At 39.8% G+C, this 26,059-nt stretch overlaps 2 protein-coding genes across 4 annotated transcripts in view; both read right to left on the reverse strand.

Moving 5' to 3' along the window:
- Positions 1–15,289, reverse strand: part of IMPG2 (interphotoreceptor matrix proteoglycan 2) — a gene marked incomplete at both ends in the record, with an annotated part of 63,416 nt that extends 48,127 nt beyond the window's left edge. The window contains 2 exons of the mRNA XM_082479035.1: positions 7,180–7,440; positions 15,259–15,289. Of these exons, the coding sequence (XP_082335161.1) occupies positions 7,180–7,440; positions 15,259–15,289 (292 nt within the window). The remainder of the gene's footprint in view (positions 1–7,179; positions 7,441–15,258) is intronic.
- Positions 13,343–26,059, reverse strand: part of SENP7 (SUMO specific peptidase 7) — a 46,363-nt gene continuing 33,646 nt past the window's right edge. The window contains exons 16-22 of one of the 3 annotated variants that reach the window (XM_082479046.1): positions 24,734–24,826; positions 23,698–23,909; positions 23,214–23,266; positions 22,850–22,887; positions 22,554–22,622; positions 19,888–20,038; positions 13,343–15,538 (exon numbers count right to left, since the gene is read on the reverse strand). In XM_082479046.1, the coding sequence (XP_082335172.1) occupies positions 15,401–15,538; positions 19,888–20,038; positions 22,554–22,622; positions 22,850–22,887; positions 23,214–23,266; positions 23,698–23,909; positions 24,734–24,826 (754 nt within the window). In that variant the 3' untranslated portion in view covers positions 13,343–15,400. Of the gene's footprint in view, positions 15,539–19,887; positions 20,039–22,553; positions 22,623–22,849; positions 22,888–23,213; positions 23,267–23,697; positions 23,910–24,733; positions 24,827–26,059 lie in introns of those variants that run through there. The other 2 variants (XM_082479047.1, XM_082479048.1) reach the window with 2 other exon arrangements.

Genomic DNA, 26,059 nt, shown 5'->3' on the forward strand with positions numbered 1-26,059 from the left:
CAATTTGGTTTCAGTCTTTCTTTCTCATACACCTTTGTCAATACTTCTTAGATGAAAGTTGCCACTCCAAGCACAGAAAAAGAACAGCACAGTTTCTTCAGCATGGTTCAAATCACGCTCATGTAAAGAAAGAAACAAGCATGATTCTGTCTCCCATCTCGCCTTCAGGTACGTCAAAGAGGGAGCCAGTCCTTACCATGGCTTCATCAACATGGCCGCCCAGGGAACTGAAGAGACACCACCCTCACAGCGCATTCAAGTTCCATAATAAATGTGATTAACCTTCTTTGAACTTGAAGGTGGAGCCCACCCCTGTGGCCGATTTTTGACTATCTGCTGGCAAGGGAGGTTTTCCAAAGTTTCTTATCAGTGAATTCTTGAGAACTGCCATATAAGAAAAACAAGTTTTTCATAACTAGATTATAAGCATTCTGAGACTCTGTAGACAAAACTTGGGGACAAAAATGTAAACAAAGTTAAACAGGATTTGACTGGAAGCTTCAGTAAGTAACTATATGTTACTGTATAAAAATAATTCACAATCTTTCCTTTCTGACCCTCCAGCAGTTTGCCAGTATCTGTGCCACTTACACTACCTACATATGCTGACAATAAATGAAGCAGCTTTTTGACTAATATTTAAAATAGCAACTCCTTTAAACCAAAATAGAAAATATTTTTCTATTCTATTATTTCTACCTTATTTCTATTTGGGGGGACAGGACCAAACAGATTTACTAGTAAGCCTTTTGACTAGCAATATAACTTTAAATTTTATATATAAAATGTTTAAACTGGATAGGGAATGGGGAAAAAAAAATGCAGCACCTGAGCTTACCACAAATTGACAGGAGCCCAAACGTTCAGGGTTATGACTGATAACTGCTTGCTTAATGCACAATGCTGTGTTAACATACTCCAACTATTAAGTAAAATAATTCTGCTGTACAGGTTTTGCATTATGATCTTTCCAGAAATCAGGTTTTTAAGACTACCTGCAGAACCCTTAAAACTCAACGAAGCAACCGTCCACACCAGGATGAGGAGGGACCTGCTGAGCAGATCCAGCAGTGGTGCCACATGCCACCGGCATTGCAGATGAGCCCTCAGGGCACGTGCGAAGAGCCTGTCTTTATGGCCAGATCTCCCGCCAAACTTTCACTAGCCTGCCACAGGGGTAGGCACCAGCACAGATACGTGGGACAGCATTAGCAACACCTGGCCCTGGAGCAGACAGGATTTGCGACGGGGCCTCTAATCCCTGGCAAACAATACTGATTAAAAGCATCATAAAATCGAGATCAATCTTTTAAGGCAGCGAGCTAAGAGCCTTGAAGCTACACGTGGGTGGGAAGGTAAGCTCCTCTAGAAAATTACTTCCTTCATCCTATGGCTGCAGTAATAAATAACGCGTATTTTAGCATTCACTGATTTCTCAGGTACTTTGCAATTTTCCTCTGCAGAATTCAAGTGTTAAAAAATGAAGACTTATGAGGTAAAGAGAAGCTCCCTACTACAGAGATGTGATCACTCCAGCTGTCCACAGGAAAGGAAGCAGGGATGCAGAAGATGACTGAACTGATAAACTGACTGACACGATAAACCAGAATTCAAACCAAGAACGCAAACCAGGCTTGTTCTGCAGCTTTTCTCCGAAGGATGTTTTGCATCTGTGTACTACATTTTGTGTGTAGTCCATCCTGAAATGCCTCAGAAATTCAGGTCACTTAACTCGTCACAGAGATAATCATCTCCAAGGAGAGAGTGCCAAGGCAGCAAAAATTGAAAGATCAACACATTTGGCCCATGCCCTTGCACAAACTTCCACTTGAGCTAAGTGTCATAGGCACTTAAAGTAGGCAAGGTCTTGACTTTTAAAGGCTGTAACAGGTTTCAAAGGCTGCCTCAGAAAGCCGGACATGTAGTAAGACCATGTGAATCCCAGCATATCTACTCTGGCAGCCGAAAAGCCCAGCCCTTGGGAGCTTATCTGCCTCAAATGCAGTGTTTATGCTCAAGTAATACTTACAAATATAATAGAAAATATTCTGAAAGCTTGAGATAAATTCTGTTTCAGCCAAAAAGAATCCACATAGACAGGCACAACCTCTTTTCACTCCTATAAATCTGCAGGAAGGGGTGGAAAAATGTTTATTTGAAGTTTCCTTTCCTAAAGAATTTATTGTTCTTTTCAAAACCTCCAGCTAAGGTCTGTGATGAGATGCCCTCTCTCTCTCTCTGAAATTGCTACCTCTCATGCACCTGGGTAGGATACAGAGTCTCTGCGGCTTCAGCTTTACCATTCAGGATGCATTTGTCTCTCAAATGAGAGACAATTAGCCTATTACACTCGGTCCGTGCTCAGGGATTTCTGAGGTTAACAGAAGGGGCACCATATGACAGCACTGGGCACCTAGTAGGGGGCAGGGTGGCTTTCTGGCCATTTGTCTAAGTGGGCAGTGCTGGAGTTTAATCCCAGTTAAATCCCATTAGTACTTCTTAAGAGTTGAATCGTGTACAGTGGCTAGGAGCACCGAATCAGGCTGAATATTCTATTTTGAGGCAACATGAGGCCAACTCCTTCTCTCTACCAATTCCTGCACAACTGAATGGCTTAATTGCAGCAAGTTTTGATAAGGACTACAGTGACAGGGAGACTGACACACACCTCCTAAGGGGTCTTTCCTGCAAAGACTGTGTTAGACTCACTAAAAAATTTAATATACACACATGCAGAGAAATCATTTCATCTGTTGCTGAAATACTGCTGTGTATGGCCCATAACATAGCAATCCTTAAACAATAGACACAACAAACCAGGATTTGAAATTAAAATAGCTAAATGGCAATTAGCTAATCCACATGAAAGATTTTTTTCTTTGAACACTAACATACTAAGTTCTAGCACATAAACTATTCTTAACCAGTAATATTTCAGAAACTACAAAGGAGTGTCTTTCATGGGAAAAGTCAGGCTTTTTAGAAGCATATGCTGACATCTAATAATTCAAATGCAGAGGGAGAGAGAACTAGACCTTCTACAAATAAACTTCAGAAATGCATTGGCTGAGTATGAGCTATGCATAACATGTGCCAGGGATGAGGGGGAAACAAAGAAAAAACGCTCTCTCCGCCAGACACATTATTTATTGTATGCTTGTTTAGCCAGGTACTTTTTATGATTTTTGACTGTTTGCTTTCATCATCATTCATCAAGTTTTGAATAATTTGTAACATTTTCAGCATCAAACTGAAACTTCACTTTTCAGCACTCTTTCAGCAGGATTTCAGCATCAAATTGAAACTTCACTCTTAACTCTGTCCATGTGCAGAACATAACATCATTATTTCTAATGCTTCAGTAAACAGATTTGAAGTGACCCAAGAAAGAGGAAAATGAGAAAAATCAGTGATACGCCCGAGATTACCACATCTAGGGATTATAATCATGCATAGAACTTCATTCCTGAGAAATACCTTTTATTCTTCCCAAAGTACCAAAATGTCCTTGTCTCTCATCAGCTATGACACACTAGAAAATTTTCCGCTTCCTTCTTTGGTCAGTATCTTTAAACACTATCTTTAGATTTTCAGCTTTATCTGAAGCTCTGGCTGACAAAAACAGTCCTGGCAGAGAGACTGTCTGATCTACTCTTGCGAAAAGAAGATGTTCTCACTCACAAATGTACACTGAACTGTTTAAGACAGTGGATCACAGTAGGAAAAAATGCAAACAGAATTTAGGAAAAGTAGCCACCAGAGTAATTACATATCAGAGGCAGCAAAGAGCAGCAGAATTAACCCAGAAACTTGGTGTCAAAATCCAGCAGCCTTTGTTTTACACAGTTAACAGGCATAGGACAGGGAGAACGGTGCAAGCCATGCTACCTTGAAATCCTTATCTTGTTTGAGTTTTAGTGCCTAAATCAACTTCCAAGTCTATTGCAATCCTCAGCCATCTACCGGCAATTTACACCAAAGGAAATGGACAGATTCACTGAATTGTCTACATAAGCCGACTGGTCATGACAGACTTTTGGTCTGAGTGGGCCTGGCTATTTTTCATATAATAATTTTTATTTAACAGGGTCTTGGGCTACCATCTCCCTGTCAGCAGTAAACATCATTATTCATAATCAACCACATCCAGCACACTCTCTATCTGAAAACCCGCTATTAGATTTCCAGGACATCTGTTTTGTGAAACTTCCAGTTGCCCATTGGACACAATTTGTGTTAATCGTAACAGTCCAGCTATGAACCACCACCAGATTTACATGACTCTTCCAGCAACAACCTTAACATTACCACCATTTAAAAGGACATGTGTTAAAAACCCTCTATAAGAACCCAACCCATAGACCTACAGTACCCAATCTGTAAGCATCTATGACTGATTTCCATCTTTATAATCTAAGAAATGAAATCCAAAGCCAGCCAACAGCAGCAATCTCCATATACAGCTACAAGTGATGTGCAGGCTATATCATACCGGGGAGTACAGAGACAGTCGTAATCCCCGATTCACCTCAAAAGAGATTGAAAATAGTATCTTCTGCTAATGCAAAACTATTGTCCTGCAATATGGTTGACTGTAGGAATAAATCAGCACTTGAGAAAACTGTCTTCTAGACTGCAGGTGTAGAGAAACAAGTACAAAAACACCTTTATTCTTGGCTGGTGCTTCTGACTACTACAGTAATAATAACAACCACCAGTGCATAATCATACCATTACTTAGCCTTCCATACGCTGAAGGGTGTTATTGCTGTTTTAGAAAATACTGATTTTTCTCCAAATCCCTCTATTTTGCCACCCTTTGGTTATTTTTTTAATGATTTGTTATATGTTTTATCATATTTCTTTATCTTGTATCTTTTTAAGGCTGAAAAAATACATATGATGTAGTCTGGGGGGAAAAAAAAGCCTGTATACTGTTAAGCCTACAGCTATATGACATAAGTACTTGCTTAAATCCTATGACAGAAATGTTCGTCAGTCAGTGTCTGCCACTAATAGAGGCTTTAACAAGCTAGCAAAAGTAAATAAAGCTCGGAGCTACAGAGAGATAATTATATTCCCACCTGTTTCCTTCTAAGGTAGATATAGATAGAACGAACGTAACCTGGGTAATCAGCATCTGCAAACCTTTTCTTTTTTTCTAACAAGCTCTTATATCAAAATGCCAACATTTCCTTCCATGGCAGCGGCACTAGTTTTTGCTGATAGCAAAGTAAAACTAAGGAAAGAATAGACTGTACTGAAACCATCCTTTCCAGAGAAAGTATGGGATGTTTAAATCATTCCCTACTTCAACAGATAGAGAATACAAAGAAGAGTCTAAAAATGCAGACTGAGACTGAAAAAACAACAGATTCTGTGTACCTTCCTATTTATTCCCTTGTGGGGTCAGTTATTTTTCTAATCACTGATAGTAGCCAGACTCTGAACGCTAAAGAGTGACCGCGCTCTTTTCTAGGACTATTTTGTTGACAGTGCAGACAAGACAATTCATCTCACTGTTTTATCACTGCACCGATTCAGCTAGCTAGTGAAAACATGGTTTCAAGAAAAAGCTGGCAAATAACTCAGTAACACTCAAGGAACAGCTTTACTGTGAACGAAAGTGACAGCATCATCAACTCTCACTTACCCCAGGTGCATTTACTCAGGATGTGATTAACTAAACATCACCAAATACTTGTGGGGCAGCACATTGCTGCTAACAGAAGGAAGACGACAAATTGCTTGAACCAGACCTTGCTCAACCTGCTGCTAATTAAAGTCACCTCTGCTTCTTGCAGAGATCTTTTTCAAAAGTTTTAAGCTAAAAGTGCTAAGGTTGATCATAACATCTCTGCTCAAGAAATCCTTGCTGATTGTGGAAGCCGTAAATCCAATAGGAAAGCAGATGGACTAGGTGGATTTTTGATTCAACTTAGGACCACTAAGTTCTAAAGCTTTTACAACCTCATTTACAGATTTTTCTTCTTTATAATCACTCACACTTTTGCTAACTTGCCCTTACATACCCCTACCGCAGATAATTGAGGGGTGGCTGCAGTTAAAGCACGTGGTATGGATTCATTTTGAGCAAAACAAAGAACAGTTGAGTGTTACGAGGTGGACACAAACACACAGCTTGCAAAGCCTGTCAAACTGTCTGTGTGATCATCAATGTCAACATCCCTCGCAAGCTGGGCATAATTCATATTTGAATGAGCCTCTGATCCCATATAATTCCACGTTGTTCTCCAAATACATTCTGTATGTTTACTTTTACACAGGTGCTCAGCAGCTCACGGTTTTAATTGTTTTTCACTGCTCTAAGTGAATAAATTGAGTTACCAGTGGGACTTCCTTCTATAGGCAATCAAAAAAGTCTCATTAAACATGTGTCTCCAAACTCCTTTCTGTCTCCTTTAAGTGCCAGCAGCTCTTTCCCATTTCACCAATTATGTGCAAACATGTTAAGACACTGGGAATTGCTTGAATGCTATAAAAGAGACCCAGAAATAGCAGAAAGTGCTGCATGACCTCGATGTCCTGTTCCAATGTTGTCAGACAGAAGGGTTTAAAACACATCGTATTGCTGTAATATTTCATCACATGAAAGAAGCTCTTACGAGGAATATCTCAGCTTTTCAGAGAAAGCCCAAACCACAACAGCTCTGTCACACCAACTTCTACATCTTAAAAGGAAGGCTTCCTCTCTATTATACTACAGCCTGATACAGAGAGATTGGGTTTCTAGACAAGAGAATATACTCTGCTTTGCACAACCAGTCACAGTCAAGTCCTAGACTTGACCCTTTTCCAAAAGATCCCTCAGTGAATTCTGCTAGCACTTGAAGAACACTAAATAGAAACAAGCTCTGCCATTTAGCTAACCTGTACATAACACCTATTTTTCTTAGCATTCAAATTGTTCTATGAGAAAGCATGAGTAATTATTAAACACTAACTGTGGTCTCGGGGACTGAGAGTTTTTGAGTGTAATCAGAAGGTGTTTTTTAAACTCAGAACAGCTTTCATAAGGATGATTATCACAGAAAACTAAGTTTCTTGGGTAATAATGTATTTCCTATGGCCTGGTATTTATTATATTGAAAAGCTTCATTATTTTTTTTATAAGTAAATGTTTTTTATCAATTACCCATGAGACGCGCAGTCACTTACCTCTGAGCCTGAAATACTTCAGATGATTGGCAATAGCCTGCTCAACAGATTCATCAGGGCAGATCTTAACTCCACTGGGAAACAGAATGGACCGCTTCCTTCGTGACAGCAGATGCTTGTTGACCTGATCAGCCTCCGCAACGCCAGTAAGCTTTTTCAACTCAGGAGGCAGAGAAGGGTTTGCCAACTGCCAGCCACGGAGCTGAGGGGTTGGTGAACCACCTTTAGACTGTCCTCCTTCTGTAGCCGAATAACCTTCTGCTGTAAAATTAAAATCACACATCAATTTCTCAGATGAAATAGTGCTGCAGTTGTATGTATCTCAATGCCATTGCTCTGGTCTCTGACGGACATAACTGTGCTTTTTTCTGTTGACAAAACCTGTCTGTATGACCGTACTATTATAGAGAACCTTAAGCTCTTTACAGCATCCCATCAAATGATAACATAACTTAAAGCCCTAACCCTTTGAATCCTAATGTTTTGTGTTTAACTTCTTTGATTTGGCTTGTTTAAGTCAATGGGACTATATTTTTGAATAAATGTCACATAGAAGCTTTCAGAACCAGGAATGAAATAAGTAATTAATTAATTAACAAGTCCCCTTATTCCATACTTTATTTCCACAAGAAACATTTATGTCCTTTGCATCAAGAAAGCTGCTTGAATTGACAGCTAGTGAGTACAACTTTCACCACCGTGAGCTAGGTCCCTACCCGACTGGAGCAGGGAAAAAAAGGGCTCATCAGCTTTAGCTTTTTTAAAAATTCCCTCTTATGTTAGTTGTTCCACATCACTCCAGAGGAAGCTTTACAGCTGAGGGGAGAATGCATCTACTTGGTTTTAGTCTGACAGTCTAATTCTCTATCCTCCAGTCAGCTGATCTGAAATTAGTTAATTCAACTGTCTTCTTTCACTTTTTCCTGAGAAAACACGACTGAAGAAGAATCACAATGAATCATTTACTAGAGAAAGAACAGTAATAAGTGTATGGCATTTTTCATCCCACAGATTATAAGCTTATTCTGTTACTTCAAAGTTAATAGCACCTTTGACTTTGACAACTGAAAGATTAAGAACATGGTTATTTTGATGGCATATTAATAGTCAGGTCTAACGGAGAAGACCACCACCAGACGGTAGATCAGAGGGAGAAGGGAACATCAAAAAAGGTCACTAAGGCAAAAAGCCCGATCTTTACCCAAACTGACATATCTGCAGTGTGCATCAACAGAAGACAGAACCTCACTTTTTATGATTTAATACAAAATTATTAACAAAAAAATGACCAAGTAAAACATTTATCAGTAATTTATATCTCTCAAAGTTGGAAGAACTTGCCTCCTGTAGCTATATTCTACACTCAAACCAGCACAAATGTACAGTAATACCTCCTGGAAATAACTCTAAGTTTTCCATATTCACACTGATACAATGGAAGAGACTTGACCAAACATTTCTCTGTATTAATCCCCTTTGCTACAATTAAAGCAGAGGTATTTTTATTTCTACACACTGCCATAGGTAAACTTTGAAAACAAGAATATGAATAAGTATTCTGCGTTACCTGCAACTATTTGAAGATCGCCTTTAATCATTCCCAAAAACAGAAGGCAAAGAAACATTTTCGAAATGAAGCCAAACATACTTATTTGCGCAAAAAAAAAAACCTAATAATATGCAAGGAAAAAAAAAGAAAATCCCCTTTAGCAAAAGAGCTGTTGTCTTCAACGTATCCTTGAACCAACCAAGAGCATTGCCCTTCTTGAAAATGCCTTGACGTCACATATAATTATCTTTGGAAAAAACATGAAGTAAAAAAAGCCAAGCAAGACATCCTGGGAATGTTCTTTTCAAAGACAGTATTCCGCTTCAGTGAAGAAACAAGAAAAGGTGATGGAAGTAAACTCCTTGGAGCCAGCAGATGGACTGAGACAATTTTTTAATTTTAATCTGGCCAGCTAAGCTCTTTACTAGAGCTTGTCATACCATTAACAGACAGTCCAAACAAGGACAGCACCTTTCACATTTAATTAACCACGTTTTTCATTGGCCCTTCAATTTCTGACCTTTTTTAAAATCACACTGACCACAAAACATCCGAAGGAGACCACCAGCCAGCCTCCAGTGGAGGGTCTCAGTGTGTTTTGCCTTCTTGTATGAATTCACGTATCTAAAAATGCACTGACTCGCTTAAACGCCGACGCATACGTGGCTGAAGCAATCTTTCTGTAGGATTGTTTCTTCTGGTGACAGAGCTAATACAGCCCTGCCGCCCGAGTCCCTGCTAAAGCAGAAAATCTTGTGCTGTTATACCACTGCCCCACACACCCCAGAAGAGGCACTTCCCCCAAAGACAATGCCAGGGTGAGCTGTGATTCTTTCGTCTCTGTTCAGGTATTATCTGACATGAGCCGTAGGAACAAATTAGTACAGATGCCTGAAGAGATGATCAGCTAAGAAGAGCTGCGGAAAGGACAAAGTGCAGGAAAGCAGCACAATCCCAGCTCCACTCCTGTCCAGGGTCAGCTCGTTGTGGAAACATGTATGGAAGCCGCCCTGCAATGGCAGACTGCATTCGGATCACTAGAAAGCCCCCCATCAGGGCTGTCTCCTGGGTGGTGTTAGCTCAGGACTTGCTGGTTACTGCCTTCGGATCAATCTGAGCAAACTGCCAGTTTGTCTGAAGTGACTATTTTTGGTAGCGGTTTTGTGTAAATATTTCAAAGCTGGATTCCCAAGGCGTCCCAGGTGACAGCCTGCAGAGCATTTGCACAGAGCTCCTTAGGTACACGGTGCTGACTCCTCTCTGCTAGCTGCTCTGCTGAGCTCCAACAATTCAGATAACACTGATAATTCCTGATATCACACACAGGACGCTCACAGGAATCAAATAAAACCACCTTCATTTTTAAGCTGTCTTCCGACATCTAACAGACTCTAGTAGATACTTTTCAAAACAACAAAATATTTTCCTTGATGATTTTTTTTTTTCCAAAAAACTACTAAATTACCCTTTAAGTTAAACCGCTGAGCTGCTCTAAAACCCCTTAACAGTTTTCTTAGAATCAGACATTTTGGATGTATCAAACCAGCATTGTTCACCTAGGCTGGCTCTGTCAAGCCGACTACAATACCGGCAGTGGCACCAAGTGCAGTTCACCACACTGGCACCAGAAATGGAAGGGTCCTGATGATAGGAGGCACAGGAACAACGTTGCGCTGGGGCTCATAAACTGTTTCAAAGTCCTGTTCAGCATCTCGAGGTCAACAGAGCAACTTTTGAGGCTAGCTTGGGTACCTTTATTACAACCCTGGATTCAACAACACGGACCAGCCTTTTTTTTTTTTTTTTTAAAATCCTCTGCATTACCCTGGAATAAATGCACCTCAATCAAGATTAGAAATTCTATACATGCTTATAAAGGCAAAGGCTAACTTACCTCAAGAATGGAGGACAACTAACCCTTTGAGAAAATTCTCAGAATACATATGCTTCCGTAAGAGTATGAAACTCAAAAGTTTTCCTGGAGAGTCTTCAGATTTACAGCATTTATAGCTGTAAAATACACCATTACCAGCTGTTTTTTTCTCATCAGCAAAGTACTCAAAGGCACTCAGCTTGTAAATAGTATAAAAACTACCTGCTTTATCTCTCTGTCAAAATTTCTTTTCTATGGAATGGCTGTGTCAGCTTCTGTGTGATAAAATATTTCAAACATTTAAATTCGGTTTTATTAATATTAGTTCAAGCAATCAATTTTAAATTCAACACTGATATCAGCACTGAAATTTAGATTTGCAACAGCTGAGTATCTCCTACACTTATGATAGCAAAATGCATAACTAAAAGCACAATCATAATTTAAAGTTTCTCAAAACAAGCAAAACAATTCCTGCTATAGTTTTCCAAAATAGCCTTGGAAAATTAACTCCTCCCTTGATTTGATAAAGCCTTTACAGTAATACTTTGCATCAGAAAATGCATAATTCTTCATTTCCAGCAGCCAAATTTATCTGTTCAAAACTACTTAGGGAAAGTATATTCTTGCGGGGGGGGGGGGGAGTGAAGTATAATCCTAGTGAGGTAACACGCCAAGGTCACATCAGTACCTCCAAAAATAAAAAGACAATTTTCTGACAATTTGTTTTTCTGAAAAGAAAAGAAATGCACTTTCATATACCAGATGTGATTAAGCTGAATTATAGTTCTCTACAAGGTAATGGTCACTGAAATTCTGCTACAGCGCACATACTGTTCTAAATAATTTCACTGTTTTCAAATACAATTTATTCAAAAAGCTCAATCCACTCATCTGTAGATAAATAATGCAAAATAAAGGTACACCTTAATGAAAATGCTCTTAATGAAGAGCCATGTGATGGTAGACTCTATCTCCAAGCTCAATACCAAGATTATAAATTGTCTCCTGTGACTGCAACTACAGCAACTGACTTTATTGTATTTGACAGGACTCACCAACAAAATTCCCAATCAGTTTAGCTGAGAAAATTAGCTTAGGTGAAACCTTTTCACTTGTTCAGTTTCTGTGGTTGCTGTTGCCAAGTGCTTCACCATTACCACTTTTTGGGTGTGCTCGTGAAGAGCTCTCTGGTGAACCGTCTCCCAAGAATAAGCAAGGTGTGAGGCTGTCCAGCCTTCCAGCCGAGAAAATTCAGCCCACCATAGCCACCTCTTCTATCACGTAGTGTTGCAAAGAATTTGGAGCAGAAAAATCAGGCAGTGAGGTCAACCAAATTAATCTTCATTATCTACTCTGGCCTTGTAACGTAAGCCTATTCTCAGCATTCCTCAGCTTTCCTCCTTTTCTGAACTGTTGATCAGGTAAGTATCTCTTACCTTGCTCAACAGCCAAAGACGATCCCAGTGCCTGTCTGTACTGCATCTTTGAACAGTGTTTCCAACTTCAGTTCGGTTGGACAGAATTATTACTACTGGTCTCAGTTTTACGCAACCATTAATGGCAACATTTTCAACCCTGAGACCTTTCAAGTCTCGTTCTACAATTCCTGCTTTTCCATCTAGAAACCGGGGGAAGGAACGGGAAGGTTGCCAGAAGCAATATTCTACTTCCCTGTCATAACCAAGATAGAAGTGTTACTACTGTGGCTTTTAAGTCTTTTATTATTTTGTAAGGTGTAGTACTTACTGAGTACTGCAATCTCATTTCAGGGTCAAATTCTAGGAGGTGGGTACCAGAAAGGAGAGATGAATGCAATGCATCTCTGCCTGCAATTCCAGAGGAAAAACACAGCAGTCCACAGACACTTTATGAAAAGCATACTTGCAGTTTCATGATTCGCTTCTCCAGTTCTTGATGAGAACTAGGTTTCTTTTATATTTTTCCTGGACAATTTACTTCCTACAAGTTACTTTCTCTCCCACCTTGTTTCTTGTGTCATGCCTGCCAACAGTACCTTAAATGGACCTCCATGACTTAGATTTCTTCATGGATGCCAGTTTCTGGTCCCACACAGCCAGGACGTAGTAGTTTCTTTTAAAGAAACCGACAGCTACATTTAACAATGAGCACAATTCATTGCCTGGAAAGCAAAATGACACGGTGTAGGGTAAAGAGCCTTAGAAAGATTGCTTTGGTAGGAAAAGTATTATGCCACTCCACCTTTTCAGTTCAACAGGAATTAATACAGGAAATGGAGATGCAGGAGATGTGCAAAAAGGTCCTGGAGTCAGTCTGGTGCCTTATACGTGCTCAAAGCTATCTTTGGGGAGTTCTAGCAACTAAAAAGGAAGCACGAAGGTACCTGGAGTGTAACTTTTTCCACAGACACCACCACATACCTGTTAAATGCAAATGGCTGGGATGGGGTGGGTTGCGGCTGGTGGAGCCAAGCATTTCCCCGGCGAGTCACTCAGGCTGTCAAGACTGTTAGCCTGACTACAGAAAACAACTGTAAGGCTCCTGAGTCATAAAGCAGCCTTGCTTACCACAAGAAGCTGTGAAGCAGCTGTATGCCTTTATAAGGACTGGAGAACAAATAATCAGTTTGATACAAATTTGGGTTGAGAGAGATGTACTGTGTATATACCTTAAAAGCAGCAGGATGGCCTACCTTACACTTAGCTCACTGGCTATTTGCGGCAGCTGGGAAAAGAATGGTAACAATCACATTCAGAAACTTCTGGAGATAATTTTAATATCAAAAGTATTGGCATTCTCATAGCACATCTCTAACAAATCTACAAAGGCAATCCTTTAATGTTATAAAACCACTTTAGAAAAGTTTATACATGGCTTTTGCTTTTAAATGTCTATAAACCAGTCAATTTAAAAAAGAACAAATTACTTCATGATAAAAACTAACTTTACCATAAGAAAAAGCCCAAACTATTTGTCATAAGGGAACGCTGAAAATATGCATCAGTTAAAAAGGTGTAGAGAAAGGGCACACACTTCTGCATTTTATCTTTCATCTGTCTGATAATAAATACACACATTATCCCTGTAAGTAATGCTGCTGATTTGATTTAGGTGATGAAAGCCACAAAAACTCTGGGATGAGGGGGACAGATGTTGGGGGGGGGGTAGTGATAAACTACAGAATTAAAGTAGAAACAAAGACAAAACCCACACGGTAATTGCACTAGGCTGCTTACAGCTATACAGAAGGTAACTGCGCTCACCAAATTATTTTGTTTTTAAATTGCCTCTCTTCTCCAGAAAGAATGCTTCCTGGTTTGTGAAACAATGGTGGGGGATTTTTTTTGGATGACTGTACAGAACCTGAAGTAATAACTGCATTTTCCAAATGCCAGGTTTCAGAGTTGCCTTGAGGGAAGGGGCCCTGAGAATTCTGCAATGCCATAAAAACGTTCACATCTTTGGGTTGCCCTCAATTTTTATTTTAACTCTCTAGCCTACTTCCACCTTTAAGAGCTCTGGTTTTGTAGATAGGTTTGTGACACAGGTGGTTTTGGTAGTTATCTGACACGTGGTCCTTCTGAAAGGTGTGATCACACTTAAGTTTACTTACAGTGGGGAACAGGAGAAAGCATCCTCTTAAAACAGTCACCTTCTATCGTGCAGTAACTACATAAAAAGCGTGCATGTCAAAATGTTTGTTTGAAGCCTTATGTGATCACTGTTTAGAGCAAAACTACATAAATACGTATTAAGACAACAATAAACTTGTGCTAGTTTATCAAATCAAGTCCAAGTTCAAACACTCAAATATTGGGGCATCTTTACTCAATTCTCCTGAGAAAAGTATAAATCCTTAAAAACATATGTATAACATAATGACCTTTTTGAATGAAAATGGCCTTATTTTTCAGTAAAACACCTCAAACTTTTGAGGCTGTTGAGCTACAACTGCTTGCCTTTCTAATGCAAGTGATGCCATTAGATTCGCAGGTGTAACTTCCAAACCTAAGGTGAACAGGATTAAAAAAATCTACCGCTTACATGTCTTATATTGGCATGTACTTTGACAGCAAGATTTCTTCTAATATCTTTTAATAAAAAAACTTTCAAAAAATCTGCTCTCAACTTTAAAAGATTTCAATGGTCACTCTCAAGCAAATTTTTTATGATGAAAGAGCTAGGGAGGGAAAAAAATAAAAATAAAAATGTCAAAATTCAGCAGCCTCAAATCTTGGCAGAATTTTCTGACACATGCAGACTACTTCTGTATATAATCAGAAACAAAACAAAAAATACATCTCTAAAGAGAGTCAACATTAGATTCTCAAATTAAAACAATACATAGTATTTATTCTATCTGTACAAACTGCAAAATCAAGAGACACAGTATAGGGTCAAAATCCTGTCTTCAGGCCTGACTCCTGCATAATCATCCATGTTTATATAGAATTGTAAAGAATAGGCTTCAAAAGATGAAAATATTTTTACGTCCTTGTGGCACATACCTGTATGCAGCTTTCATATTCCAAGTAAAGAATCGGTTAGCAAGCCTTATGTATTAGCTATAATTTACATATTTACACTTCTGTCTACAACCTTCTCCTTTCCCCCCACAACTACATTCTATGACCACACAACCCAAATGAAAAAAATTCTGTAAATAAATACACACTGAACAAAAAATACTTCTTCTGGTTCTTTTTTTTTTTTTTTCTTCCTTCCTTGTAAGGCAGAAAGAGCCCAAATGCTGCTAAGCAGAGTTCCAGTTACTTTATACAGCAATGTTCTTTGCCAGGTCTGGCTTATTAGATTTATTAGCTGCTGCTGCCACCGTGCTGTTGAAAGTGTAGTTGCAAGATCAGGTCTCGAATTTCTTCCCTTTTACTTCTGATCAGCTGACGAGGGAACCACTTCTCCAGATGCAGTGGCTGTTCAAAGTTCACAATGGGATTCTGATAACAGAAAAAGGAATATTTACACCATTAATTTCCTAAAGCAACCTTCAAAAAGAATTTCAAGCCCTTCCATTACTGCTGAGACCAAGGAGGCACAAACAAGTTTCCATGAGACAGTAACAGGTTTCAACATCAAATTCCAGTTCCTCCATGGTAATCACATATATATATACCCTTACCACAAGCTACTCATGGTAAACACCAAACCGGTCACCACACTTCTCTTAAAGATACAGCAGTATAAGCATATATTCAAGGCAGATTCCATGTACTATGATACAATTAGACATACTCTTGATATCCAGCAAGGGATAGATGCACTTTGGTCACAAAACACACATGTACAATCACACTATAGGGAAGGACCAAGCATACAGCAGTTAAGCATGATGAGTTTTTACTGCCTCAAGCATATGTTTTTCTGTCATGAGCTGGTCTGTCTGATAGAAGAAAACAAAGAAGCAAGACCACCACTAGCAGTTTTAGCAGGACGTGAGACAGGGAGAATTCAGAACAAAAGAGAACCGCAAATTGAAATGGCTGAGAGATGCTGGCAGCTTTGGCAGTAAGGCCACAACACCACATCTGATTTGCCAAAGTCAATTTTTTCTCTTTCCCTTTTCATTCTTTTGCCATGTTTATATTTCACCTTCTTCTTCCTTTGGATAAAGTAATATATGATAAAATGAAAAAGCAAAGCAAAAAACACATCATGATTTGTGGTCTATGAGCCCTGCTATGTTTAGGACAAATTACAACTACCTTGTCCTGGCCTTGCATCTGCAGGCAGAACACGACCCCACTGTTAGAGAGCGGGCAGTTCAAATGCACTGGTAAAGAGTTTCATTTCCCACCTACACAAGAGCTCAAATCCTCTATCACAGAATCACAGAATGGTTGAGGATTAAAGGAACTTCTGGAGGTCATCTGGTCCAACCCCCCTGCTCAAGCAGGGTCACCTACAGCCGGTTGCCAGGACCATGTCCAGACAGCTTTTGAGTATCTCCAAGGTGAGATACTGCACAACCTCTCTGGGCAAACTGTACCAGCACTTGGTCACCCTCAAAGTAAAAAAAAAGAATTTCCTTACGTTCAGAGGAACCTCCTTTGCTTAAGTTTATATGCATTGCCTCTTGTCCTGTCATTGAGCACCACTGAAAAGAGGGCTCTGTCCATTTTCCACCCTTGTACACGTTGATAAGATCCTCCCCCGAGCCTTCTCTCAGAGTTCCAGCTCTCTCAACCTTTCCTCACAGGAGAGATGCTGCAGTACCTTAATCATCTTTGTGACCCTTTGCCGGACTTGCTCCAATAGCTCCATCTCTCTCTTGTACTGAGGAGACCAGAACCGGACACAGCACTGAGAAGAGGGGAAGGATGACCTCCCTTGAACTGCTGGCAACATTCCTCCTAACATAAACCAAGATACTGCTATCCTTCTTCGGCACAAGGACACACTGCTAGCACACGTTTGACTTGGTATCTACTAGGACCCTTAGGTCCCTTTCAGCAAAGCTTCTTTCCATCTGGGTGACCCCCAGCATATATTGGTGCCTGAGGTTGCTACTCCCTGGGCACAGGACTCTACACTTCTTGTTGAACTTCATGGGTTCCTGTCAGCCCATCCAGGTCCCTCTGGATGGCAGCATAACCCTCTGGTGTATCAGCCCCTCCTCCCAGTTTTGTGGCACCTGTGAACTTGCTGAGGGTGCACTCTGTCCCAACATCCAGATCAATAATGAAGATGTTAAACAGGACTGGACACAATATTGACTCTTGGGGTACACCACTAGTTACTGGCCTCCAACTAGAGCAACTGCCACTAAATACCACCCTTGGGAGCCATCCAGTCAGCCAGTTTTCAGTCCAACTCACTGTCTGCTCATGCAGTCTGTAGTCCATCAGTTTTTCTGAGTACCTTATGGGAGACAGTGTCAAAGGCCTCACTGAAGTCCAGGCAGATAATATCCACTGCTCTCCCCTCATCTACCAAGTCAGTCATTTCACCATAGAAGATTATCAGCTTGGTCAAGTATGACTCCACCACCACCTTTATGAATCCATTCTGACTATTCTTAATCCCCTTGTCTTTCACATGTCTGGATATGGTTTCCAGGATTAGTTGCTCCACGTTCCCAGGGATCAAGGCGAGGCTGACCAGCCTATCATTCCCCAGGTCCTCCTTCCTGCCTTTTTTGAAGATGGGGTGACATTTCTGTTCCTCCAGTCCTCTCCTGATTGCCACAACCATTCAAAGATTATAAAAGGTGGTCCCACAACGATATCAGCCAGCTTCCTCAGCACTCTTGGGAGCATCCCACTAGGGCTCATGGACTTATGAATGTCCAGTTTAAGTATTCCCTTGCCTGATCCTCTTCTACCAGGGGTATGTCTTCCTTGCTCCAGTCTCTTCCCCAGTCTCTAGGACCTGGGACTCCTGAAAGCCAGCCTTGTTAGTAAAGAATGAGATGAAGAAGGTATTCAGAAGCTCAGCTTTTTCCACGTCCTATGTCACCAGCACCCTTGCCCCATTTAGCAGTCAGTCCACATCTTCCCTACTCTTCCTTTTGCTGCTTATGTAATTATAGAAGCCCTTCTTGTTGTCTTTGACATTCCTCACCAGATTAAACTCCAGTGGCTTTCCAAATTATGCCTCTGCATGCTTGGACAGTGTCTCTATAGGTTAATTGTCCCTGCTTCTGTGTTCTGTATACTTCCTTTTTATGTTTTGAATTTTGCCAGGAGCTGCTCCTCCATCCATGCAGGCCTCCTGGCATCTCTGCTTGACTTCCTGCTTGTTTGGATGAACTGTTCTTTAGCTTGGAGGTGGTGTTCCTTGAATATCAACCAGTCGTCTTGGATCCCTCTTCCCTCCAGGGCCTTATCCCATGGAACTCTTCCAAGCAGATCCCTGAAGAGGCCAAAGTCCAGGCTTGTGATCTTGCTTTTTGCCCTGTTCCTTTCTCTCATGATCCTGAACTCCAACATCTTATGGTCATGGCAGCCAAGGCTGCCTTTGGCCCTTATATCCCCAACTAGACCTTCCTTGCTTGTGAGCATGCAGTCCAGCACAGCACCTCTCCTCACGGGCTCCTCTATCACTTGGGTCAGGAAACTGTCTTCGATGCTCTCCAGGAACCTCCTGGACTGCTTATGTCCTTCTGTGTTTTCCCTCCAGCAGACATCAGGGTGGTTGAAGGTCCCCACAGGGACCAGTGCCCGTGAACATGAGGCTGCTTCTAGCTGCCCAGAGAAGGCCTCATCCACTTGTTCTACCTGATCAGGTGACCTACAGCAGATGCACACTACTATGTCACCCGTATTAGTCAGCTCTTTAATCACTACCCATAAGCTCTCAGTTGGCTCCTCATCCAACCATAGGGAGAGCTCCATGCATTCCATCCGCTCTCTTACATAAAGGGCAACTCTACCCCCTCATCGTCTTAGCCTATCCTTCCTAAAGAGCCTGTATCCACCCACCCCAGCACCCCAATCATGTAAGCTATCCCACCACATCCCTGTGCTCTCAACAAGATCATAGCCCTGCGACTGCACACAGATCTCTAATTCCCCAACTTAGTTCCCCACGCTGTGTGCATTAGTGTACAGGCACTTTGGAATAATGATCTGTTCTACCACTGAAGAAAAATCTGTCCACTGGCCAAGGCCCCACACAAGGCCTTCCATGCACAGGACTCCCGGAGAGAGCATGGACCACATATATAAGCATCAAACAAACAGAGCCATTCAAAGGACAGAGCAAAAGGGCAGTGCACTGACCAGGGGGAGGAAGAGTTGGGGACACCCTAGAAGACGGTGCTTGAAGCTCAGCATCTGCAGATGTTTAAAGGTATGTGCTGAACAGGAAAGAGACTCCCTTAGCTCTGTACATTCCCTTTTAAGGATTCCTCCCCCAGCCCCTGCAGAAGCTGCAGCCTGTAGAGCCACTCAAAGGTCAAGGCACAAGCTGACCAAGTTTTAGAGGATACAAGAAGAGATGAATGGAACAGATGCTTTTGTAACATTTGTCGGCCAGAAATGTGTAAACTAAATCGATTCCAAACACACCTAAATAGTTATGGATATTGAATGAGTCAATATAAAAGCAACATTAAACTACAAGGTCAGAAATGTTTGCCAACAAACACAGATGAGAAACTGTGCTCCAGACACAAAGACCTCTGCCACTACTTGAAGAACGGGTTTTATCTCCTCTTCCTCAAATGGCTTTGACACTTTTGAGGTTGAGAATCACAGGCTTTTGTGTCTGGCTATTTCCTTCAGAAATAGGTTTTTTGGGGTTTAAGGTGATTTTAGGGAAAGGGGAAGGTAGTTTCCATTTGTACCTGGAAGAAGCTTTCCACATATTGCAGCAAATAGACCCCACAATCACTGCTGTTATCTTGTTTAGGCACTCTAGGACACAGGTCAATCATTGTTGATTTATTGAATTCTCGATGCGTTTTTCGTTTAGCTTCCCATTCCACTTCAAGATACCTACAAAAGAAAGCAAACAGATTAAATACTTGAGAAGTAACTCTCAAGCTCAATGCATTTTGGAATACTACTCAATATTGTTCCAGAGCTGGCGAAAAAGCTAAAATAGCTTTAATCAATTTCTTCCACAGAATCTGTCAAAAATTTCATACAAGGAACACCACAATTTCCACTATCCAATATTCTATCACACTCGGAGGCATCACCACTACATAATATGCAATATACAAAACACGAAGATGTGGGAAACCTCGGCTGGTCCGAGGGATCAGAATGTGAGTTTAACATTGACCTTGAGCAGATATCTGTGTACCCTTGAAGAGACTGGGGAGTCCTGAGAAGAGCTGAGTAAAAAGATAAGGGTTGGCAAACATCCTGGCTTTGACCAGAGCACGAACAGCGCGTGATCAACAATTGTATTGGCTGGCTGGCGTGTGATGTGAGAACGTATTAGGCAAAAGTAGAATGGTAGAATATATTCATAGATAAGCACCCGGGTAAAAGGATATACAAAAGCACTGCTTGTAAAATAAAGAAATTGGATTGCTGCAACTTGATGTTCAGTGTCGTGTCCGTCCCAACAACAAGGAAGATGCATGATGCTATTTAAAAACAAACATTTATCTGTGCTGAGTTTGTTCAAGCTATTAGGATACCAGGACATTTTTGAACCTTAACTAAGGAAGAACTCAAGTCATCTTTCCTAGCTATCACAAAGATTTTTCCTGGGTTCATCGTGAGCGGCCAACAGTGTTTTTCTAACCTAAGAAAACCATTAAAAAAACCCTTAGAATTCACCTTACAAACAACTTCAGTTACGATGGCACCAATATAACCTTTGCAACCTACTAGTGTACAAGGTATATAAAGACTTGTTAAAAATCTTAAGGGACTTCCTTAATGACTATGACTTCTTTGTCATCAGGCTTTTCTACTGTTCTTGTGCTCCAGTAGCAATTCACTGGCCCCACCTTCTGGGCTGGCCACTGATTTTGAAGATGGGATCGTAAGCATAAAGGGTCTGATTTTAAAAGGCAACGGCTACCTAATACTCTTCTGCTGACTTTAGTCAGAGTTGCAAAGGCTCAGGGAATGTGAAAATCAAACATAAAGTCTCACTTTAGGAAATAAAAAATACATACATTAAGTCAGATCTTGTGTTTGATTTCTAAAAGCCACAAGTCCTTGCATTTCTGAGAATAAAAATATATAAAACACCCCAAACACCACTGGGGAAAATGGCAACTTTGAAAAGAAGGAAAAAATGAAACAATTCAAAGATCAGTGAAGCACATTCCCTAGAAACGGCAAGAACCTACGACTGCAGACCTTAAAATTAATTTGTTTGAGCCTGACCACTGCCCAAAACACAACAAAAATCAACTCAAGGAAACAAGAGGTCATGGAACGCCTGCATCAGTTTCCTTACACTTCCGCTTTCAGGGTGTAACTGCAAATTGAAGGAATAAGAGGTCTGCTTCCCAAACTTCTCTGTATCTCACAAACCATAAAACCCCTCTTGGCTTTCTGACTTTTCATGACATGTCTCTGAACTCCAGGAAACAACCCTCTCTGGAATTTCAACCCCAGGGGTAGCTCAAAGCATAGAGCACTAAGTTAATACATCCCAACGAGATTAATAAATTGTTATTTCACTCCTTCCTCTCTAGGGAAAAGGTTTCACAAAAATTTCTGATTCTCATCGAACCCTCACATAGTATTATGAAGAATTTACTTTTACAAGAAGGATGTACTATTTGGTTTACAGATTTTTGTTCCCTTCAGTGAAGTGAATACAACAGAGAACACAAAGCACAATTCTGTTTAGCTTCAAATATTTAATATTAGCAACTTTTAAAAAAGTTGTTGATAGATGTTAAAGTTATTACAAGCATATAAAAGTACTGAAAGTTTGAAGACATTCTTCCAATACTTACATACTAATCATATAAAAGACTGAATATATTTTTACTCTCACTTTTCAAAACAAATAATACCATTCTGATATAACTATACTGACACATCAAGCTTTCAGAAAGCTTCAGTCTAGCGTCTACTTTTTCATGCATAGATAGGAGTGGATTTAGCACCATAATTCTGTAAGCTTCATCAAAAAAAAAAAAAAATTAAGATCAGCCCTTTGGAAAATTAATAATTTAAATTTCAAAGTATTTGTTTTAAAGAATCTGGTTTTCTACCTTTAGAAACACCCTCCATTACTGAACTGGAGGGGATAAAAAACCACAATCCCTGCCTCTACTTCAAATTTTAATTTTTTTTTTTTCAATTTCAAAAAGACTGTCCAATTTACAATTTTTGCATTATATCTAGGTTGCAGAACAAAGACAGGCTTTTCACACAAGCCTCTATTGCTATTACAATTTTCTTTGTTGTGGCTCTTTATGGATTTTCCTTTAGCATTAGAAATATATACCTTTACAGAGAAAAGTATTTTGAACATAGAAATATGCCCAGCAGCATCTCTTTCTAATAAATAGAAACTGCAGTTACTTACTCTCTCAAAACCTGAACTGTTTTCTGCATAGAACCAGCTTTCAGAGAATCTAAGATGAGTATGCAAGGCCTGTACACAACAAAAACAAAAAAAAAATCACTGTAGCCTTTCATTACCAATACAACTGAAGCAAATATTTTGTTTGAATACGGCTTAACAAGAGCACCAATATCTGAACAAACATGGAAATAAATGGACAAGTTCCTATAGTTGTGGCTTTATGACAAATAACTTGAATTACTGCAGAATTTCTTAATATAACTTAATGATACAATATTAGTATGAAAGAAACATACCTTTTACAAATCTGCCTTTTGGAATTACTTAAGGAGATCTGGGAGAAGAGAAAATAAAAATAACCTTAAAAAAACCTACAGCAATTATAAACTCAAATGTCTTCATAGATTTAAAGGTAAAGCCAACAGGCTGCCATTTCAGAAAGAGAGATAAATAATTTTTAAAAATACAAGAAAGCATAGCATAGGCAACACAGGTAGGAAAATGAGGACTTCAAGCTAATCCTAAGTGCCCTGCACATGCTGCAGGCCATGCAAACATCGACAGCTGCTGCAGAAAAAGATGCAAAATCACTCGGTCAAGTCTCAAAGTCTCCAGAAATACAGTAATACGTTTCCTCTGTCAGTACAAAAAGGGACTTACTTTAGAAATCCCTGAATCCAGGACTGAAGCAGAAGCAGCAATTTCATAGCCACCTAGTACAAAAGACCAAATTTAAAAGTCTTAAGAAAATATTTCAGAACAAACATTTTCATTTTCAAATTCATGATTATTAGTATTCAAAACACAATAGTGCAGTATAAGCTGATTTTGCTTCCCTTCTGAATGTTCAAATAGCAGAGTTACTGAGGGCCTTCTTTCCTGATAAAATTCATACTGAAATCCAAGAACCTCCCACTCATGGTGGGATCTGAGCTACTTATTTGACATGTCACTTCCAGTATTTTCTAGAGTTGCAGACAAGAAGAATGCAGTGTGCTCCTTGCTATACATGGTAATACAAAAAACATCCTACATCAGTCTTGACGTGAAAGATGCTTTTTAAGACATCTTATCTCTCCTTCAAGGATTAAGACACTATTAGAACTGTATATGGGCTGACATAATTTTCTTCTAGATTACCTACCTTTTGAGAATAAACTCCTGTTAGCATCCATTTCTTCTTCATCCTTGCAGTTACCAGGAAAGGACAACACTGAACCAGTTCTAGTGTTCTCACTCTCTGACCAAAGTGGAGACAGTTGATCCTGGTGATATAATGAATCCTGATGGGGACACTCCTCATACACAGCTTCTTCTAACCATGGGAAACAGATAACTGCCATGTACCAATGAGACCTGCCCAGCAGGGGGAGAGGGGGAGGAAAAATATCAAAACTGTATAACATTTCATTCTGAAAAGGATATGAAAAGTTTTTATAACATTGAGAGCTCATGGATAACTGTTCTGTGACACATAACCATCACTGCCATGTTCCTTCACGGCATCTCATACTAATCTTCTCACTTGTATCTTACTTTGCATTGTGGCATAATAGCAAAAAAAGAAGGATCAATTCCTTTAAAAAAAGCAACAAACCCACCACAGCAATTTATCAGTGTCTCACCACCCATCCCACTCTGTAAAAAAAAAAAGTAATAAAATAATCTGTGATGGTGACCCAGTGTTGAATATAGCTGAGCGTGTGGCATGCCTTCTGCCTTATCTCTTTCTGCAGCTGTTTTACATATGTAACTCTCAATGACTATTCAGTTTTACTGGAGTTTCCATACGCAGGTCAGTTATTCAACCAGGCCAAGGCACAGACCATGAAAGTACCACTCCTGATTAATTAACACTATGAATTGCTGTGATTTCTTTATAGAAATATTACTTAACTGCACAGGATTCATCATAATGACACAAATTATTTTGAAAAATATATAAAAGCAATTTTCAGTAAAATAAAACACAAAAATGCAAATTCTACTGAAGACAGCTAAATAAAAAGATTAACTTTTGAAGAGACTTCAAAATTACTCATTCCACACCCGTTACTTCTTCAAAAACTAATGTGTTCATTTCCAATGATCCAAGCTTACAGCCATAAATCTTTTTATCACCACAACACTCAAACATTTAAATCTAAATATCAGAAAAGGTGTCTAAAACACATACTTACTCCTCATTCACAGGCACAAATATATAATCTTTACTGAAGATGTTTATATGACGAGTCCATGTTCTTACTCTTCTGTGTCTCCTCTGTGCCGCTCTGCAGAAACCAAATGAAAACTGTTGTTCAGATTTGTTCTTTTTAGTTAAAGCAAGGTATAGGGGTTAGTACTCCTACATCTTCCCAATCCCTCAATGGGTTTTTCATTTACTCTTGAAATTTCCTAGACCGAGAAAAAAATACATCAGCATACTATTAAGCCCAAGTGACTAACAAGTCACATCCAAACTATCTTAAACTCTTCTAGAAAAAAATGCTCCATATATTTGACAGGATTTCTTGCAGTTATGTATCAGCAATTATTATTTATTACACTAAATGCAAAAATCTCACCTTAAACACCAGCCAGTGTAAAAACAGACGTATAGCAATTTACAAACATCCATGAGTTAAAGTTCACAATACCACTTTTGAAGGCCTGTCTGAAAAACCTTATCTACTGAAGGAAAAAGCTAAATTCCTTGCATAGGGTCATAGATTCTCTCCAGGCCTGAGCTTTAAATGCTGGGGCAATTTCATTTCCAGTCCTACAGATATAAAGCACGAAGACAGGATACTAGGAGAACAAGAAAAAATTGAAAAGAAACATAAATTTAGATTTTTGGCTTTCTTAGTTTGCAAAAGTCAAAATAGAAACCAACAGTTCATAGAACTTTGCTTCAATATGATCTGAAGGCAAAATTCACTGTACTGAGGACACATCCCTATTACCATTCTGATTCCATCCTGATCTGTGATCAAGAAATGTAACTTCAACGTAGGAGGAACAGGAGAAAAGGAGAGAGGAATAGAAAAAACGAACGGCTGTGGGACTCTGCATGGACCAGCATTAAGTGAGGACTTGCTGCAAACTTCATCTGCTACAGGAGTCTAGGAGCACTGGGAATTTAAAAGGGGAAAGCATGTTTGCAACCTGGGAAAGCCACCATAGAAGGAGCTTTCCCAATCTACTGCCTAAGCTGTGTGAAGAAAGAGAAGTAAAGAGTCTTTAAGTTAAGTGGCTACACCTGTTGAGATTAATTCCATTTACAACAGTGAGGAGCCCAATATTCCACTATCCATTTATCCACAAAAAAAACACAGAAACAAACAGAATCCAAACCACCTCTAATCACCAGGTAAGTATCTAAGCCCAAACACAAAACTAGAATTTCCAAAGACATCTCCTGATCTGGAGCAGATACAGTCCTTAAAATATGGTGAATTAGAAGTGCCATTCTAGTTCCTCAAGAAGGTTATGGACAGTCCAGCCATGTAAAAGTGTGCTAGGGA

The sequence above is a fragment of the Vanellus vanellus genome, assembly GCF_965231255.1.
Source record: "Vanellus vanellus genome assembly, chromosome: 1".
NCBI classification, from domain to species: Eukaryota; Metazoa; Chordata; class Aves; order Charadriiformes; family Charadriidae; genus Vanellus; species Vanellus vanellus.